The 15,231-nt window shown below is 40.4% G+C and overlaps 3 protein-coding genes across 4 annotated transcripts in view; all 3 read right to left on the reverse strand.

Moving 5' to 3' along the window:
• Positions 1-367, reverse strand: part of trpc4apa (transient receptor potential cation channel, subfamily C, member 4 associated protein a) — a 49,300-nt gene extending 48,933 nt beyond the window's left edge. Inside the window, exon 1 of one of the 2 annotated variants that reach the window (XR_013327556.1) lies at positions 179-367. Coding sequence is in view for 1 of the 2 variants with exons in the window: in XM_077725755.1 (XP_077581881.1) it covers positions 179-355 (177 nt within the window). In the remaining variant the exon portion in view is untranslated. The remainder of the gene's footprint in view (positions 1-178) is intronic. The other variant, XM_077725755.1, reaches the window with a different exon arrangement.
• Positions 368-850: 483 nt separating this feature from the next.
• On the reverse strand, positions 851-6,399 carry kif17 (kinesin family member 17). Its single transcript, XM_077725471.1, has 12 exons — positions 6,169-6,399; positions 5,919-6,065; positions 5,605-5,706; positions 5,346-5,535; positions 4,286-4,827; positions 3,785-3,950; positions 3,505-3,706; positions 3,129-3,357; positions 1,890-2,148; positions 1,670-1,728; positions 1,063-1,183; positions 851-993 (listed from the first exon to the last, which is right to left on the reverse strand). The coding sequence occupies exons 1-12, from the start codon at positions 6,397-6,399 to the stop codon at positions 851-853; spliced, it is 2,391 nt and encodes a 796-aa protein (XP_077581597.1).
• A 1,222-nt stretch (positions 6,400-7,621) lies between these two features.
• sh2d5 (SH2 domain containing 5) lies at positions 7,622-14,929 on the reverse strand. Its single transcript, XM_077726627.1, has 10 exons — positions 14,735-14,929; positions 14,003-14,090; positions 13,831-13,911; positions 13,191-13,265; positions 12,962-13,108; positions 12,678-12,878; positions 10,853-11,039; positions 9,690-9,795; positions 9,275-9,434; positions 7,622-8,155 (listed from the first exon to the last, which is right to left on the reverse strand). Exons 2-10 carry the CDS (start codon positions 14,075-14,077, stop codon positions 7,940-7,942), a joined length of 1,248 nt encoding a protein of 415 aa, XP_077582753.1. The 5' UTR covers positions 14,078-14,090; positions 14,735-14,929; the 3' UTR covers positions 7,622-7,939.
• Positions 14,930-15,231: the final 302 nt, after the last annotated feature.

Here is a 15,231-nt window from a genome sequence, read left to right on the forward strand (position 1 = left end):
AAATGACCCAAATGTCGCATTAGGTTGTACGTTTAGGAGGCTAAGGACGAAGATTTGCCAATCACGGCCGCTCGATAGCGCCTTGCTTTTCCGGCATCGCTCCAGAACGCAAATCCCTGGTTCGAAGCGAGCAACTTCGCAACGTCTTTTTTGCTTATCAACACAATGTGTGGCTTACCTGCGAGCCGCGACTGAAAGTCTGCCCTGTGATTTGACTCTCAGTCAACTTAAAGACGATATTACTTTTGCAAAGTCTTTGTTTTTCCGCTGCAAAGTGGCTCTCGGAGCCCTTAAGCGTCGCCATTACTTCTTCTTCCTGAAGTGAGCTGCCCAGGCAGGAAGTGCATGTGCTCATCAAGCTTCAGGGCAACTGGGCGCTCTCTTGTGGCCAAAAAGAAATTAAGTGCACCGCTCATCATGCTTCAGGGCAATTCAGCGCCCTCTTGTGGATAGGAAGATAAAGGTAGACCAATAGTACGGATAGTACTGTTTTTATGTTTAAAAAAAAATGACCATCATGGGGTAAAATCGGGCTTAAAAAAATACGACCCGCGGGGGGTGCTGGAGCCTATACCAGCTGACTTCAGACCAGAGTCGGGGGACACCCCAGCTAAAGTTCTTAGCTTTAATTTGTATAGTAAGGCAATTTTTCCGTTAAAACAAGCATAGTATGGCTTTTTTTCCTTAAAAAAATCATTTAAAAAAGATTTTTAAAAATGTAGACCATGGATGATGGTATGGCTTTTATTTTTTTTCCAAAAATGACCATGTATAGTGAGGCATTTTTTCAGTTTGATGAGTTTTAATCTCATCACACAGGTTTGGAGCGTCCGGCTATCACTTGCCTGTATTATAGAGGCGATTTCTTTTTTTTCCCTTTGGCTTTCCCCCGGGATGCTCCAACAGTCAATGATTCCAAGCGGAAGGGGCGTGGCAGGCTGGCGTTGACATCGAGGTGGGGTGACCCGTTTGAGCAGGACGGGGAGTGACCGGCTACCCAATCAAAACGTGAAAAATCTAAAATTTGAATCTAAAAAAAAGCCAACGTGGCGTCAAACTCACCGTGTCCCGTCGCCATTTCTGCCCCGAGGAGCTGACCGGGCCTCTTGACTTTAAAGTAGGCGTTGGCAATATTCTCGCTGTCGCTACGCTCAAGCACCTCCTTGTATCGGTCTTCTTCCACCTGGTGAGTTTTTGGGACCAGAGAGCATACCTGTCAACTTATATATTTATCTGTATTTAACAAATTGTGTATTTCTGCCCTTTTCACTACAGTAATCCCTCAATTTTCGTGTCTTCACTTAACACGAATGCACTACTTTGCGATTTTTCTCCACTATTAATTTATTAAAATGTCTTTTTTAAGATTTTTTTTTAAAAATGTGAAAACACATGCTGATACTCATGAGTGGACATCACTTTTGCTACTAGGACTCAGCACTTAAGTAAAATTAAAAAAGTTATAATAAGGGTGACCCTAATTTTTCAATTATCACGGCCATGTTTGGTCTACATTAACCGGGATATTCGAGGGATTACTGTATATAAATATAGCACGTCAGCAAGCAATGTACCTAGACTAAGACAGAAAGTCGACACTGATGATTTACTTTCATGGGCCACACAAAATGATCCACATTAAGAAAATCAAATACATAAATTAACTAACCGGTGACGCATGGAAATCGGGAATCGGACCTCTGGGTGGGGACTGCTTCAAAGTAACAGCTGAGGGAAGAAGATGCCAGCAATGGGTTAAATTGGGAGACATTTAAAAGGACTCTAATGTTAATTCCATTAATATCCATTGGAAGTGAAAAGGATGGCCTTCATTTTGCATTTTGGCTTCATTAATGCCAATTTTTCAATATTTTTTTTCAATGGTTCACCTGAAGGTAGCGTAGTTTTCTGGAGCGTCACGTCTGGAAGGCTCCAGGTGGCGCTCTCCTCGTCCCAGGCCGCCTCCCGTTTCAGGCGTTCCAGGCTGCTGTAGTTGCAGTCGCGGCGAACCAGCGAGACGGCGCGCTCCAGGAGGCCGTTCAGTAGCTGGCCCTCGCGCTCCAGGCGCCGGATGCTGCACAGGTAGTCTTTTCTCTCCTCCTCAAACTCGCCTTGCAGGTCGCGGATCTCCAGTTTGGCGGCTTTTAGCTGAAGCACAAGGCAGTGTTTTTTTTTAAAGAAAATGGGTGTTTACTTATTTTTAGATGTGTTTTTGAATAGAAAGGAGGGGGAAAAAATTCTCCTTCATCCCAAACATTTTTAGACAGGAGGTATGTATATGTGTGTACATGTGTGTACATGTGTGTACATGTGTGTACATGTGTGTACATGTGTGTACATGTGTGTGCATGTGTGTGCATGTGTGTGCATGTGTGTACATGTGTGTACATGTGTGTACATGTGTGTACATGTGTGTACATGTGTGTACATGTGTGTACATGTGTGTACATGTGTGTACATGTGTGTACATGTGTGTACATGTGTGTACATGTGTGTACATGTGTGTACATGTGTGTACATGTGTGTACATGTGTGTACATGTGTGTACATGTGTGTACATGTGTGTACATGTGTGTACATGTGTGTACATGTGTGTACATGTGTGTACATGTGTGTACATGTGTGTACATGTGTGTACTTGTGTGTACTTGTGTGTACATGTGTGCACTTGTGTGTACTGTGTGTACTGTGTGTACTGTGTACCCATGTGTACCCATGTGTACCTATGTGTACCTATGTGTACCTATGTGTACCTATGTGTACCTATGTGTACCTATGTGTACCTATGTGTACCTATGTGTACCTATGTGTACCTATGTGTACCTATGTGTACCTATGTGTACTTATGTGTACTTATGTGTACTTATGTGTACCTATGTGTACCTATGTGTACTTATGTGTACTTATGTGTACTTGTGTACTTGTGTACTTGTGTACTTGTGTACTTGTGTACTTGTGTACTTGTGTACTTGTGTACATAGGTGTACATAGGTGTACATAGGTGTACATAGGTGTACATAGTTGTACATAGGTGTACATAGGTGTACATAGGTGTACATAGGTGTACATAGGTGTACATAGGTGTACATATGTGTATATATGTATATATGTTTTTTGGTTTGAGCCACCTTTCCCTGGACTTTGATCAGCATCTGTCCTTTGGCGTGGAGCTCCTCCTGAATGGAGTCGTAGACGCTGAACAAGACGTGGTCGCTTTCGTCGCCGTCCACCGCCAAAGCTTTGACCAGCTGAGCCTTCCTCCGGTCGGCCAGCTCCCTCCTCTGCCGTTGCCGCTGTTTCAGTTCTTGGTTGCGGGCCTGTTCGCCGCCGACCATCTCCTTCTCCAGCTTCTGCAGCCTATTTTCATTAATTGTGGTAGTTTGGATACAAAATTTGGTTTGAGATACGATTTGACATACGAGCTAGATCCCGGAACGCATTAAGCTCGTATCTCGAAGCATGACTGTATTATGAAAGAGATTTTTAAATATATTTTTAAGGGACCTTTTCAGGGCTTCTTTCTGCTCCATGTCGTCGTTTGTGCCAACTCCAGACGGCTTTTGGGGGATTTCTTCTAGATTTGTCGGGATTTGGGGAGCTTCAATGTGCCTCAATTTGCGTGGGTGAATTAGAGAATCGTTTTCATCGTTTTGACTGCTGGAGGAGGCGGCTGTGTCGGTTTCTGTCGGACGACCGCTGGAGCTCACTTGTGTTAACAGACAAATACAAAAAATGATTTAGCACAGATGAATGAACAAAAGTGTTTGACACAGTTTTATCTCACCATTGTTTGATTTGGAGCTCCCCCTGCCGGATTTGACCTCCTCCAAAGACGACAGTTTGGCATGGTAAGACAAGCGCAAGGCCGCCACGTCCTCCTCCAGCTTGGCTTTGGACTCTCGTTCGGCATTGTAGTCCGCCTGTAGCCTGGTCAGCCTCTCCTCATAGTCCTGAAAATGGATTAAAAGAACTGGATTAAAATCCTTAACTATTCCTTTTCTTATAGATCTAAAACAATCTTTATTTTAAATTTTTTTAAATATATTTTTAGATTTTACAAAATAATTTTTTAACTAAAAACAGAAAAACTGATAAAAAATGACAAATATTGATTTAAAAGGGTGAAAATCAAGAAATTAATATACATATATACTCTTCATTTTAATTTGATCCTAAAACAGAAAGTCAGCACTCATGATTGACTTTCCCGGGCCGCACAAAATGATGCGGCGGGCCAGATTTAGCCCCCAAACCGCCACTTTGACACACTTCTAGCACTAGTTACCTTTCGAAGCTTCTCCTTCTCGCCATCGACAGATCCAGAAAGTTCTTCTCGGCATTGGCCTGCAAGACTTCCCCCTGCGGTCAAGGGGGCGTCACCCAAAATAGGCGCCACGGGGGCCGAGAGAAGGCCCCGCAGTTTTTCAATCTCCTCCCTGTACTGCCGCAGAAGTGCATCCTTGGGGTCTTCGTTGACCCTCGGTCGATTCTGGATGCTTTTGGCACGGTTGGCGTAGCGTAGCGTGCTGAGAGTCTCCTCGTAGTCGGCGCCAGATGGCGAGAGGCAGGCCACCATCAGGGTACGCGTGTTGCCGCCCAGGGAGTCCCGCAGGAGCCGGGTGAGCTTGGAGTCCCGATAAGGGACGTGTCTGGATCGGCCGTCCGCCAAGGCGGAGATGACGTTGCCCAGGGCTGAGAGAGAAAGGTTGATCTTGCTGGCCTCGCGCAGGCGCTCGCCCGTGGCGCCCGTTTTGGACTGCCGCTCACTTCCCGCCAGGTCCACCAGGTTCAGTTTCCCGGCTCGGAGGTGATCCCGACCTGATGAGTCTGTAAAAAGTGCACATTTACGAGCACTGGGCGGAGCAATGTTATTTTTCCATGTTTGTTTGCATTATTTAGTGCAGAATGAAAAGGGGAAAACAATAGGTCCAAAGTCAAGGGTACTTGGACGTTTGGTCGCCCCGGACGTTTGGTCGCCACGGACGTTTGGTCGCCCCGGACGTTTGGTCGCCCCGGACGTTTGGTCGCCCCGGACGTTTGGTCGCCCCGGACGTTTGGTCGCCCCGGACGTTTGGTCGCCCCGGACGTTTGGTATACCCGGACGAGTCCACAAGATAATTATTTGTTACCCTGTTAGTAGATGGTGAATTAGAACCAATAAAAAGATGTTTTTCCATTGTAATATCCTCTTTTTGGTGTTTTTTTTTCAGAGGATCGGAACAAATTAATTTGTATTTGTCTATGGGAAAAGTTGATCTGAGATACAAGTAAATCCTGGAACGCATTAAGCTCGTATCTCAGGGTTATTACTGTATATACAGTAAAAAAAAAAAATTCTCCCTGACCTGTGCGGCACATCTCTAGATGGATGCTGAAGATGGAGTGCGAGCGAGACGAATCCTTATTCATCAACGTGGCGGCCACGGCGCGATTCCGCCAGCCGCGCTCCATCACCCCCTCGCACCCGGATACGCCATGAACCGTGTGCATGGACAGATCCCGGGCGTACACCCCGCGCTCCGGGTGCTCTTTCAACTAGAAGCAAAAAGGAGATTTAGTAACACCCTCGTCGTCGCCACGGTAACCAACTGTGTTGTCACCAACCTCCAATCTCTGCTTGGTATTGTTTCCCAAGAGATCTCGGATTTCCTCGTTGTAGATCTCCAGGTAGGAGACCCTCACCAGGAACTTGGTATTTTCCGCACACTGGCACACAGACAGAGAAATAGCATGTCGGTCTCGCAGTTCTAGGGTCGAGGGTTTGAACCCAGGTCCACAAACCCGAGTCTGGCACCCTTGAATTAAGATCTCCCCTATAGTTAGCTGGGATAGGCTCCGGCACCCTCCTTGTAAGGATAAGCCCCTCAGAAAAGGAATAAATATGTCGTTGAAGAGTGTAAATGCCATTAAACAAATACCTGAATGCTCTCAAAAATGTGCTCAAAAGCTCTTGGGATGACCCCCTTCTGAGTGGGGGGCTCCGGCACCCCCTGCATGGTGAAGGACTTGCCACTACCCGTTTGGCCGTATGCAAATATCGTTCCGTTGTATCCTTCTATGACTCCCTGTAAAAGAATAAGCATATATAGTACATTTTTACATTAAAGGAGCATAACGTTATTGTTTTTTTTAGATAAAACTGGAACCAATTGGAGTTAAAAATTGTACCTCAACTAAAGGATAGGCACTTTCATTGTACATTTGCTCAGTGGTTTGTTGGGTGAAATAAGCCCCGTCAAAGGTGAATTGCTTGGACGGCTCGTGGCTTGAAGTGGGTTTCTCGATGAAACACTGACAAAGTTGGAGATCCATGCTGAGCACCATCTTGGATCCTAATGCTTCCTCTTTGTCGCTAAGGGGTCGGCAACGGACCACCACTTTCACAGATTCGGACCCCATCGCAACCACCTGGAAGGATGGAAACTTACATTTAGTTAAAATTAGATTGGGCGTCGCCAATGGATGCTTTTAATATACTATGTTCTTATTTAACTAACTACAAAAATACACACTACTACTACTACTACTACTACTACTACTACTACTACTACTACTACTACTACTACTACTACTACTACTACTACTACTACTACTACTGTGAATGCTATAAACATCTGGACTCAACAAATAAATATATAAGTACATTTAAAAAAACTAAAGTTAATAAGTATATGTAAAAATACAATAACAAATAAATATATAAGTACATTTAAAAAACTAAATAGTTAATAAATATATGTAAAAATACAAAATCAAATTATTATATATAAATACATTTAAAAACTAAAGTTAATAAGTATATGTAAAAAATACAATAACAATTAAACATACAAGTACATTAAAAAAACTAAATAGTTAATAAATATATGGAAAAAATACAACAAATAAATATACAAGTACATTTAAAAAACTATATAGTTTATAAATATATGTAAAAATACAAAAACAAATACATATAAAAGTGCATTTAAAAAAATAGATAGTTAATAAATATATGTAAAAATACAACAACAAATAATTATAGAAGTACGCTTAAAAAACTAAAGTTAATAAATATATGTAAAAATACAACAAATAAATATAGAAGTACATTTAAAAAACTAAATAGTAAAAAACAACTAGACTGAGAAACATAACTAATGCAATTAGCTTATAAGTATATTACTTAAAAAACATTTTTTAATCAAAAACAGTGTATATAGTTGGTCAACATACCTTTGCTCCAGAATGGCTGCCAATTAGCTTAAATCCTGACGTCTGCCACGTATAGCATGAGTCTGCAGAAATTGGGAAAAAAATATTTAGAAGGTCGCCTGTAGAGAAAAAAAACTTTAAAAACGGATCTTAAGTATAATTTTTTGTCTGCTTCTTGCGTGCCGCCGTAGTAGCACGTCTCTTTTTGCCATACGGGTTCACGAGCCGCAGTCCAGGTTGCATAGCAACAGCTAACTCTCACTCAGTGGCCATCTTGCTCAGGGTTTTTGTCCATTTTGCTCAGGGCTACCGACCATCTTGATAATATATTCACAAAGCCGGGTCACTTTAAACGTTACAACATAGAAAGGTTAAAAAAAATCCCTAAAAAATGATATATTTTTTGCCCAAACCATAAAATTCCACCAAAATTTGACCAAAAAAAATCCCCATTTATTTCCAACGTGAAAATGGAGAGAAAACCAGTGTGTCAACAGATTAAACGACATAAGCGCATTACCTCGTAAAGATTGCGCAAATACTGCATAAAAACACCATAAAAAACTTTTAGATATTATGTATAAAAAAATAATAAAAAGCAGCAAATACAAAAAAAACAGGTTTAACAAAAGAAGTTATAAACAACAAGAAATACTTGAAGTGCCAAGAAGGTAAATAAAAATGTGCATTGAGTTTTAGTACATTTGAAATGTGATTTAGTTACAAAAACAAAAATTGGACGTTTTTAGTGGCCAAATTTGACTCCTATTCCTTTGACTATCCTCTGCATTCTACTTTTAGTCTGGCTTTTGCGCCGTTCCTGGGGTGCCGTAGCGTCTTCCTCCTCCCACTCATAGCAGTGGTTGACCCGAGCGCAGCTGAGCCGGCAAGGGAGGCCATCTTGGCTCTCGGTGAAATGTTCGATCAGCTCTGCCAGAGAACTGAATTCGGCTTTGGTTTTCTGCCAAAAACACACAGAGCAAAGTTACAAAGGGGTAAAACATTTTTTTAAAAATGTTGCTTCCAAGTAAAAATAAAAAATTATATAATGAAAAAAAATGCTTAATGTTTTTATAAATGTTATTTGTACATACCGTATTTTCACGACTATAAGGCGCACTTAAAAGTCTTAAATTTTCTCCAAAATAGACAGTGCGCCTTATAATCCAGTGCGCCTTATATAAGTGAAAAACTGAAAACCAAAAACGAAAAACCACCACTGTCGGATATTAAAAAAAAACACAAAGGCCTGAACTGAAACAATTCTGTTAAATATGCAGATGCCATCTTAGTTTACAAAATCTTCCATCATATAGCTCCTCCCCCACTGCAAGATTGTATACAAAAAAAATCCAAAACATCAACATTGGCTGGCTCTAGAGGTGACTGTGTATTATACCTGGAAGTCAATAGCAATTACCGTATTTTCACCACTAGAAGGCGCACTTAAAAGTCTTACATTTTCTCCAAAATAGACAGTGCGCCTTATAATACAGTGCGCCTTATATATGGAAAAAATGTCATTCATTGAGGGTGCGCCTTATAATGCGGTGCGCCTTATAGTCGTGAAAATATAATATATTTCAGTCATTATTAAATTTGTATTGTGTATTTTCACAATTGGGTTATGAAGTATTTTGTTTAAAATCTTATTTTTTTAATAGTATTTGGGTTTGTTATTTTTTTTAAACCTGTCCGTAATTAAATTTTCTATATTTTGTTTTCGATTCAATGTATATATTCAGGAAGAGGGTCTAAAACAGTGGTGTCAAACATATGGCCCGCGGGCCGTATCCAGCCCATCTGGTGGTTTGGTACGGCCGGGGAAGAAAGCTGCATCATATTTAAAAAAAAAAAAAGATTTTTCTTTAAAATTTGTAGTTCTTGTATTATCCGCTAGGGGCGCAGTGTTTTAGTACGTGCATACAACATGAATTGACATATATTTATGTAAATTGTTTCTATTATTGTCCAAATCCTGGCTAAAATATTGACACGGGTAACTCAGGGGCTGTAATCCGATTGGACAAAACCCTTCACATGAGATATTAGGAATAAAGCCATAGGATTGTCTACTTACCTCCAAAATAAAATTGCCTTTCCGAGTATTTTCAATGAGGTGGGTGACAGGACCAGTTGGAAAGCGAATGATGAGGGAGCCACTTTTGGGTTTTTTGGGGTGTGGGCATAAGAGATAGGAGCCCAAAACGTCATCGGCCAGGAGGGAAAAACTGCTGTCCCTGCGAAAAAATAAATAAATAAAAATAATCAACATTCCAGTCAATCTTTTGTTAGCACGTTGCTGCTTCTGTGAGGAAAAAATGCTTTTATTGCTTTTTTTAAGGGCTTTTTCCCACGCAGAAGTCAGAATGCCAAGGCTTTGTCATGGTAACGAAACCTGGCCGGAGTCTGTGTGTACTGTGGAGATTTTGGTGTACATTTTGTATCGCTAATAATGTAAAAAAAGTGAAGTAAATGTGGGTAATAATACTTACGTGGCGATGCCAGCCCAACACCAAACTGCCTGAGCCAATGCTTCCTCGGTTTCGGCTAAGCTCGGCGCCCGGGATCGTCTTGGCGTTGTCTTTTCGTGTTCTTTTTCTACTTTGGGGAAAAAGATCGTGTATTAATATTTTATTCAGTAAAAAAATAACAGAAAACAAGGATAAATGAGACAAAAATAAAGTGTCAATAGTAGGCATTTTTCTATTTTTGTCTTTTAAATGTATTCCTGCAATTATTATTTTTTCAGTGCAGTGATACTTTGAGATACGAGTGCCCTAACTATGATATATTTGAGATAAGAGGAAAAATTTGAGCAAATATTTGCGGTGGAACACGGTTATTGCAAGAGGTTTAAATTTTGTGTAACGTAAGATCAAAACTTATTAACAAATTAATTTGTATTTAGCTCATTTTTATGGGAAACGTTGATTTGAGATATGAGTAAATCAACATACGAGTTCGTTTAGTTCATTTCTATGGGAAACATTGATTTGAGATGCGAGTAAATCGACATACAAGCTCGGTCCCGGAACAAATTAATTTGAATTTAGTTCATTTCTATGAGAAACATTGATTTGAGATATGAGTAAATCAACATGCAAGTTCGTTTAGTTCATTTCTATGGGAAACGTTGATTTGAGATACGAATAAATTGACATACAAGCTCGGTCCCGGAACAAATTAATTGGAATTTAGTTCATTTCTATGAAAAACGTTGATTTGAGATACGAGTAAATCGACAAACGACCTCGTTTAGTTCATTTCTTTGGTAAAAACATTGATTTGAGATACGAGTAAATCGACATACAAGCTCGATCCTGGAACCCTTTAAAATTATATTTCAAGGTATTACTGTACTTATGTACTCCTGCAACGTTTTATGTACATTTGTGAAATGTTAAGCGGATAAATATGGAAATGAAAAAATGCCTTTAAAACATGGGTGTGAGAAGTCAAGAGAAAATTCCGGTAAGACCAAAACGAGTCCCAGCTCGTTGGAGACGTAAACGGCAGCACCCGTGGCAGCCCAGAAAAACCTTTTCAACAAACGTGGCCACGTGAACTCCCCTCGACGAATGAGCGAGAAGCGAGGGAGGGCGTTACCTAATCAAGTCCCTGAACCTGGAGAGCACCTTTGGAACATCGGGCCCACCTTGAGATTCGCTGAGGCGCTCCTGGACGTGGCGCTGCTTGAGTGGCGTGAAGGTGAAGGAGCGGTAGGCGCCCGAGCGTAGATCTTTGTTGCGGATGGCTTTTTTGCGCACCAGGGACGGCGAGGACGAGGAAAAGACTTCGTCTTGGCCGCCAATTTTCTGCTCTTCGAAAGACCTGTCGTGTTTCTGGAGAAAAATGACAATGTTGTTTCCACAGATCAAGAAAAACACTGGAAAATTGTTGAACCGATACCATTTTTAGGGCCCCGATGCAAAAACTACACTAATTTTGGGTAAAAATTAAATATACTCAGAATAGCTACTTTGTGGTACTTTGTAGTACACTTTGTAGTACACTTTGTAGTACACTTTGTAGTACACTTTGTAGTACACTTTGTAGTACACTTTGTAGTACACTTTGTAGTACACTTTGTAGTACACTTTGTAGTACACTTTGTAGTACACTTTGTAGTACACTTTGTAGTACACTTTGTAGTACACTTTGTAGTACACTTTGTAGTACACTTTGTAGTACACTTTGTAGTACACTTTGTAGTACACTTTGTAGTACAATCTGTAGTACACTCTGTAGTACACTCTGTAGTACACTTTGTAGTACACTCTGTAGTACACTCTGTAGTACACTCTGTAGTACACTCTGTAGTACACTCTGTAGTACACTCTGTAGTACACTCTGTAGTACACTCTGTAGTACACTCTGTAGTACACTCTGTAGTACACTCTGTAGTACACTCTGTAGTACACTTTGTAGTACACTTTGAAGTACACTTTGAAGTACACTTTGAAGTACACTTTGAAGTACACTTTGAAGTACACTTTGAAGTACACTTTGAAGTACACTTTGAAGTACACTTTGAAGTACACTTTGAAGTACACTTTGAAGTACACTTTGAAGTACACTTTGAAGTACACTTTGAAGTACACTTTGAAGTAAACTGAAGTACACTTTGAAGTACACTTTGAAGTACACTTTGTAGTACACTTTGTAGTACACTTTGTAGTACACTTTGTAGTACACTTTGTAGTACACTTTGTAGTACACTTTGTAGTACACTTTGTAGTACACTTTGTAGTACACTTTGTAGTACACTTTGTAGTACACTTTGTAGTACACTTTGTAGTACACTTTGTAGTACACTTTGTAGTACACTTTGTAGTACTTTGTAGTACACTATTAAGTACACTACTAAGTACACTTTGAAGTACACTACTAAGTACACTTTGAAGTACACTTTGAAGTACACTTTGAAGTACACTTTGAAGTACACTTTGAAGTACACTTTGAAGTACACTTTGAAGTACACTTTGAAGTACACTTTGAAGTACACTTTGAAGTACACTTTGAAGTACACTTTGAAGTACACTTTGAAGTACACTTTGAAGTACACTTTGAAGAACACTATTAAGTCCACTATTAAGTCCACTTTGAAGTACACTTTGAAGTACACTTTGAAGTACACTTTGAAGTACACTTTGAAGTACACTTTAAAGTCCACCTTTAAGTCCACCTTTAAGTACACTTAAGTAAACCTTTAAATACACCTTTAAGTCCACCTTTAAGTACACTTAAGTAAACCTTTAAATACACCTTTAAGTACACCTTTAAGTACACCTTTTAGTACACCTTTTAGTACACCTTTTAGTACACCTTTAAGTACACCTTTAAGTACACCTTTAAGTACACTTTATGGGCGCTAACTTTGAAAACAAGTGTCTGTTAGCATGTTGCGCAGCATCGTATCGGGGCCCTTCCAACCTAGTATCGGCGCAACACAAAAAAAAACTGCTTAGTTGTAGTACCACCTTAGACCCGAACATCAGCCCTCGAAAAGGAGCTCTTCTAAAGGACACCAGGGCGCTAACACTGAGCGGGAAACCGTGGTTGAGAAGCGAGGGGTTACGCCGGGGGGCGGAACCTGAAGAAACCTCCTGGGCTTCTTCCGGGTGTTTCTCCAGGTAAGACAACTGGAAACAGCGACACAGCAGGAGGTTCAGGAACTGCGCCTAAAAAACAAAAGTGAAAAAAAGACTTAGGAATGTCGTATTTTTGACGAGGAAAGCCCGTCAAGTGGGATTGGTCGCTTTACGGCTCTGGCGTGTCTGGCCCGGAAAACGTGGCAGTACAGCTGAGCGTCGGTGCGGCCCGGGTTGTGCGAGACGAAGGCGAACTGGGCCACGCTGGGTCGGGCGGTTGACAGTGATACTCGGCGAAGGGCGTGCGCCATCAGGAGAGTCTGGAGGATGGACGGAAGCGGCGTTGGATTGAGAAAATGGTCATTGTGGTCGCATAACCCGCCAAAGACGAGAAATACGTACTGTTTCGTCCTCGTCGTACATCTTTACACCTTTGACGGAGAACTTCAGGGATACGGGTCGTTTCTTCTTGCATGTCTGATGAAGAATAGAAGAGCATATCTGGCAACTTGTACGTTTTACCTGTATTTTATAGGTTTTTTGATCATTTCAAACTGTGTTTTAACGCTTTAACGTCATTTTAATTTTATGAGGGCCGGATCATTTTAGATATAATATTTATTTATATTTTTTATTCATAAATGGATTAAATGAATTGGATTAAAGGGCCTCAATATTCCATTTTTTATAGATCTAAAACCATGTTTATTTGATCTTTTTGTTCTTAGTATGGAAAATCTCTTTTAATCATCATGTTCCATATTAGTGTAAAACAGAAAATATTTTTATATATTTTTAGAGTTTACAAAATGATTTTTGAACTAAAAACAGAAAAAAATTGATTAAAAATTACAATTATTAATTTAAAAGGAAATTTAATATACATCTATACTCTTCATTTTAATTTGATCCTAAAACAAAAAGTCAGCACTGAAGATTGACTTTCCCGGGCCACACAAAATGATGCAGCGGGCCAGATTTGGCCCCCGGGCCGCCACTTTGACACCCGAGTAAGTTTTTATAATGTTTGAAAATGACTTACTTTCAGGGTCTTTAGGTTACTGTGCAGTTGCTCAATCTGGTCGTCCAAGCAACTGTCGTCAACTGGAAACGAGCCCACGTACTTTGGACCAAAACAATAAGTGATAGTGATAAATGTAGATACAAAAAAGCAGTGCAAGTGCAAGTAAAGGTGCTATGAGACTATTGCAGACCTCAGCTGATCGTATCACTACGCCATCTTCTTTGACAGCTGGTTCGCCGAGGGCGCCGGGAGATGTCGAAAACATTCCCAAATATCCACTGCAAAGTACAAAAAAGTCAAATTGAAAGACTAACTGTGTATTTCAGTGCTTAACACCACCATATCTTGTATTCCACTTTGTTATAATTTCAAAGTAATTTAATTTAATAACCAAATAAAAAATAATTTAAAACAATTCAAAAATAGGAAAAACGTTTGTTAGAAAATAAAATCCAAAAATAAATAAAGTTTCATACTTTTATACAAAAGGGACCCAGGGAAAAACACGTAATGTATTAATGAAATATACGAGGAAAAACATGGAAGTACAGAATGTACTTTGACGGGCCACACAAACTGATGTAGAGGACCGAAATTGGCCCGCGTGGCGCGAGTTTGACACCTGCACTCCATAGACAACTAATTAACGGACGTCATTTAAATTTGTTTACCAAGTTGGCTCCTATTTAAAATCCACACCAAAATGTAAACCGATAAACAAACTACCTCAGCAATAATTAACACTTAACTATCAATTAGAACAGTTTTCAGTCAAGTCAATCGACTTTATTTCGTCTCCAAACCCGAAAAAAGTTTAAAAATGAGACACCCCAAAGCGCCTACTAGACAAGTGACCTCACCGAGCGACCGACCACCTCCCGTTTTTTCCCCTCTGTATTTTTTCTGCGTCGGTTTCACTCACCTGAAGTTCGACCGTCCGAGCTTTGGGGGGGGGGTCCCCCTCGGTTAAGGTGTACTGCTCAAGCCGAGTCGGGGTGCTCTGTTACTGGGTTAAGCGTGTGGACGAGGTGGTTGACGGCCGGTCGGGAGTTGTGGTCGGTTCCCTCTTGATGTTGACTCCTGGCCCACCACACTCACATTCTTACTCGTCGATTAATGACGTAGAAGTCTGGAGGCGGAAGTAGCACACCTCCATGCATAGGAATTTGCGATAACTCCGCCTCCAAATTTCTTCGTTACGTTTCACGGAATTTAATATATTTAATTATTTTAAATTGTTATTTTTTTTCATCTTCTATACAGTGAACTTACTCATTTTTATTACAATATAATTTCCAAAGCATCCCCACACTATAAAAGTACAACAACAAAAAGTTATTTTTGTAAACAAACAAAAATAGTCACTTCCCCTCAACAGAGTTAAAGTGTCAAATTGTTTTTAACAGTTTAAAAATCACT

Source organism: Stigmatopora nigra, chromosome 10, assembly GCF_051989575.1.
Source record: "Stigmatopora nigra isolate UIUO_SnigA chromosome 10, RoL_Snig_1.1, whole genome shotgun sequence".
NCBI lineage: Eukaryota > Metazoa > Chordata > Actinopteri > Syngnathiformes > Syngnathidae > Stigmatopora > Stigmatopora nigra.